General features: G+C 33.3%; 1 protein-coding gene across 1 annotated transcript in view; it reads left to right on the forward strand.

Moving 5' to 3' along the window:
* The window catches only part of LOC120769031 (gonadotropin-releasing hormone receptor), a 17,752-nt gene extending 13,483 nt beyond the window's left edge, over positions 1 to 4,269 (forward strand). The window contains 5 exon segments of the mRNA XM_040095873.1: positions 1,887 to 1,921; positions 2,650 to 2,943; positions 3,014 to 3,288; positions 3,389 to 3,612; positions 3,684 to 4,269. Of these exon segments, the coding sequence (XP_039951807.1) occupies positions 1,887 to 1,921; positions 2,650 to 2,943; positions 3,014 to 3,288; positions 3,389 to 3,612; positions 3,684 to 3,723 (868 nt within the window). The 3' untranslated portion in view covers positions 3,724 to 4,269.
* Positions 4,270 to 5,017: the final 748 nt, after the last annotated feature.

Below are 5,017 nucleotides of genomic sequence, written 5' to 3' on the forward strand. Positions count from 1 at the left end.
TCGGTGATCTGCAGTACACCGCAGGTGAGGTAGTATTATAATAAAATAGTTATATGAAAAAATATATGCAGTACTTTAGCAACTATGATTGAAACAATAATTAATTAGTGTTCTGAAAATCAAATTCAATAGATAATTTATAAACAGAGAATATTTCTATAGCTCTTTTTAAAGTATATCAGTCATGCAAAAGTATTTTTTCAACCTTTCCTATTTAGTTTGTTTTTAGTTTCAAACAAAAGTTCTATTGAGAGCATATAATATTTTCCATACTCTTTTCATATTCTAAGAATAATGTTAATAATGGTTGAATACCTCGGAGAAAAAAAACTATGCTATCATTTTTTAACCAATTATTTAATTATACTTCAAAAGTTTGTACAAAATTTAAATTTCATTTTGATGAAATAGAGAGGTGAGAAAAGTATCTTCTGGAAAATAGAACAGAAAAGATTCTCAATCAGAATATAATAATGCGAAAAGCATGACATGAATATTTTTTCTGTCAATTTTTAACTCTTCCAAATTTAAAGCAAATGATAAATGAAAAATTTAGATTTTTTTATCCCTTCCCGACTTATAGAATATAGACCAGAAATTAGCAGTCGAAACCTCTGAGCATCTAGGAGCATATATTCGTATTATATATTCTCATTGTACTAATTGCCTAAAAGCTGATGAGAAGTCTGATGTGATAACCCACACAAATTTTATATTTTTACTTTTACTAAACTCAAGTTCAAATATCAGAATTTAACCCTATAAATGCTATGAAAAAAGTAAGCACGTAAGAAGGGTCTGAGTTCGGGTGAAACCGAAAATTTTATACTATCAAAACTTGAATCAAAGTCAGGGTAATACCTTAAATTTCAAAATGTCAACCAAAGGATCGGAATTCGGTAATTGTATATATATATATATCAGGGTCGAATCCAGAAATAGTTTTTGGCGGCAGAATTAAACATTTACTTGACAGATGGAGATTATTAAATTAAATATAGTAATCTTTATACAGTTTTGCTTCTGTTTCCAATGGCACTGAAAGTGATGAAGTTCATTATCCAAAAGGCCTTTGAATATATCTGCATATCAAGCAGTCAATAAGATTTTTAATTTATTTGGTTTTCAAAGCAGAAAACTCTGTTGCAAAAGTTCGTCTTCCAATCTTTGTCGATTGTATCCAAAAGAGAAATGTACACTTAGACCTGTAGTATTTTTCCCAAATTCTCACACAGAAATATTCGCGTTTTCTTTGTCGGCCGTAGACTCTCCCCTCTGAATCCGCCACTGAATATGTAGATATATAGTATATAATTCATACATTGACCGACATATTCGACATACGGTTTGTTAAAAAACAAAAATCATTATATGCAAAATTGGGTAGTTGCGATAGAATCGACTCAATATTACCTATTTTTGCCAATTCCTCTTACTACTAATATGCCACATACATACTAATAAAATGTTCCTTGGGTTTTACTAAGATACCTTACATACTACCACCACCAATCGTATGGAGTAAAGACAGCCGGATGTTATATGGGGGAGTTTTCGCTTAATTTTATCCATTTTAGACACAAAGATACACTATTATCATTAAAACACGCTCTATCATTTCATTAAGATAACTCACTGGGATCCAAATATTCGGTACCTAGGAGATTAAATAGTTTTTGTTGGATTTGGACAATATTTAAGCCATAAGGTGGCATTCTCTAAAGGGATTATTCGTGCAAATTTGTATCGGGTTATATTAATTGCTTTTTGTTTTGTACACTGGAAAGTGAAAGATTCGGATGGAATTTGAAATTGTGTTGTTGTTGTTTTTAAAATGTGTAAGTAACCGTGGTTGTTGTCCGATTTGACCAATTTGGCATATTTAGTTATTGGTTCATCGCACTTTTACTAGTTCTTAACAGTATCGTTATATGGGGAGTGGGAGGGGTTATTTTCTCATTTCATTCATTTTTGCAGTGTCGGTAATGTTGTTTAACGAATTTGTTCTGAACGAATTTGGTTATTGCAGCTTTAGTGAGATATGTATGTACGTTAAACCATTTTGAGCGGGCGGGGCTGCGCTTTTGTTTTTAGTTTTTAGCCCCAATCGTGCTTTCACTTTTCTTAGGCTTAAATGATCCTTCAAAATAAAATTTTCACTGATCTTTCCGATATTTCAACGATGACACTAAGATCTCTGACTGTAAATCGTCGGTTCTCAAGCACCATTTCCTTTATTTTATTGACGTGTTTATCTTCAGTTGATGTTGATGTCCTCCCTGGACATGGTTCGCCGTCAACATGTTCTCGACCCTCTTTGAATACTTTGTACCAATCAAAAGCACTTGCTCACGACAAACAATTATCACTGACGGCATTTTCGAACATTCTGAAGGTTTTGCTAAAAGGAATTTTATTCAGTAAACAAAATTTAACATTTCGACGAATTCGCGCGACTATTAAATTAAAAAGTCTCATTATTTTTTGCCCACAGTAGTATAAGCGGAACTCGAAACCATATTTAACAAAAATTTCTTCGTTATAATTTATTAAATAGCTGTTAGATCAACGTGATGAGACCACATTTTAGTCTCGGCCAGTTGATCCTACTTCTTCCTACTTCCTCAACCTCTTTATATTGTTTATCAGTATAGACCACACTAAATTTTTTAGTATCATACAATATTTATTTAAATCAATCTTTTACTTTTCTTCAACAGGCATTTATATTCCATTTGGAGCAGCATCCCAAAGTGAAGGGCTACTACCAATGCGTTGCATTCCATTCCTTTCCCACCGAACTGCATAAGCTAATCTATCAGATCTCGAATATGTGCGCCATGTATGCCTTCCCATTGGTCACATTCATCTATTGCTATGGCCGCATCTATTTGGAGATCTATCGCAAGAGTAAGCGCATGGTTAAGGGTGATGACAAAAATGGTTAAGCATCTAGCATACCAATAACTAACGCTTGAATACAGATGATAATTGCGTAATTTCTTGCTTGCAGGTTTCGCCCGCTTCCGACGCTCCAACGATGATGTGCTCGGACGCGCTAAAAAGCGTACGCTAAAAATGACTATAACAATAGTGATCGTATTTGTGATCTGCTGGACGCCATACTATATTATGTGCTTGTGGTTTTGGCTTGATAAGCCTTCTGCAGATAATGTGAATCCGCTGTTGCGTAAAATACTCTTCATATTCGCATGCACGAATTCGTGTATGAATCCGTTAGTGTATGGCGTGTTCAATATACGAGGCAAGACGAATAATAATAATACGGTGGGTGTGGTTTTCAAACAAAAATATCTATTTTTTTAAATATATAAATTAATTATTTCTATTTTCTTATTTTCTTTCTATTATCTTCTCATCTCTGCAGTCTGTTCATAATCGGCACACATCGCTCTCCAGTGGCGGGCGCATGGCTATGAAAGAACGTAACGGCAGTGCACATACCGTTGTCACATTACCAGCGGTGATCAATGGCAGCAATGGTGACACCAGCAATGTCACACAAAGCACCACACTCTCAAATGATATATTCACCATATCGAAAATCGCAGAAGATATTGAAAAAGAGAAGCCACCAAAGATTATAATAAGGTATGTCTTTTTATTCAATATTTCAGTAAATTTTCTAAAATAATTAATTCTCAATTAAATTTTAATTACAGTGACTCCATTGAATTGGCGCATATGCCGAAGTCGCAATGAACTTTGAATGCATTTAAGTGATATCGAAGGGAAACATCGCGCGCTTGGCTAAATCCACGTAAAATGGGGAAATTTTTACTCGCACATATCTTCATAAATACAATACATACATATGCATGTATGCACCACATATGTGTGCATACAATTAAGTTATTTTGTACCTTCAATATAAAAACATAAGGAATTTTTAATCGAAGCTGTCTGTCGCCCGTTAGATCACACATACAAGTAGCATTTGAGTATGTGTCTGCATATATTGCGGAGGGTCTCTTTTATATTGCCCGCTGATTATACTTTTGCTCAAACTTAATTATATTGTATGCTAGTTGTGGGTTAAGTAAATTATATACACACCTATCCGTTATGGTTGGATATGCTGAAGATGCCTACTGAGTTATGCTAATTATCTAGTGTTAAGACGTATGTTTGCATGTGTTTTTGTAATAGTAGCTGTTTTGCTGGCGTTTGTAGTAGTTTAAGCTTGAACTTAATTTAATTTATTCATAATAAATTTTGGAAAAAATATACAACAAAAAAAATAATGATATTAAGTTATTTCCAATCAAATTGAAATGAAGTTTATAATTTCTTAGTTAATTTTTTTCCAATTGGTTAACTGCATTTATCCTGAGGGCCTGTAACTGGTATTACATATGTACATATAATTACATATAAAATATGTTGTTAGCATATATGTAATTAGGTATATAAATGACACAATAATATTATACTATTGCGGACAAAAAATTTAAAGACTTTTTAATTTAAACCCATTCCTCGTTAGTGGTTTGTACTTGTATGACTGTCAGTGACATCTGTACCAAATGTCACATCAAGAGAACCATTAGTGTTTAGTATACGCTTGTCTTTCTAAAGTAAATAAAGTGCATTCGACAATTTTTACGAAGTTTGAAATTATTAAACAAAGAAGTTCCATTAAATTTTGTGTTCGGATCTAATTTCTGGTGCCAAAACATTCAGATTTTTGAAAAACTGTTTGCCCCGAACAAGTGTTCTTGATTGATACAAGTTATTTAAAGAGGGTCGAGAACGCCTTGACAACAAACCATGTCCAGGACGGCCATTAACATCAACTGATTATGAATACGTCTATGAAATAAAATAATTGGTACATACTTGAGAATTATCTTACTGGTATCGTTGGAATATCGGAGGGATCAGTGAAAACCATTTTGAAATATCATTTGGTCCTAAGAAAATCTCTCAACTTTTTTTGGCAAACAGCGTGGCGTTAACGTATGTGAAACAATACTCTCCGACTACCAGGAAACGT

Source organism: Bactrocera tryoni, chromosome 2 (genome assembly GCF_016617805.1).
Source record: "Bactrocera tryoni isolate S06 chromosome 2, CSIRO_BtryS06_freeze2, whole genome shotgun sequence".
In the NCBI taxonomy this organism is placed as follows: domain Eukaryota; kingdom Metazoa; phylum Arthropoda; class Insecta; order Diptera; family Tephritidae; genus Bactrocera; species Bactrocera tryoni.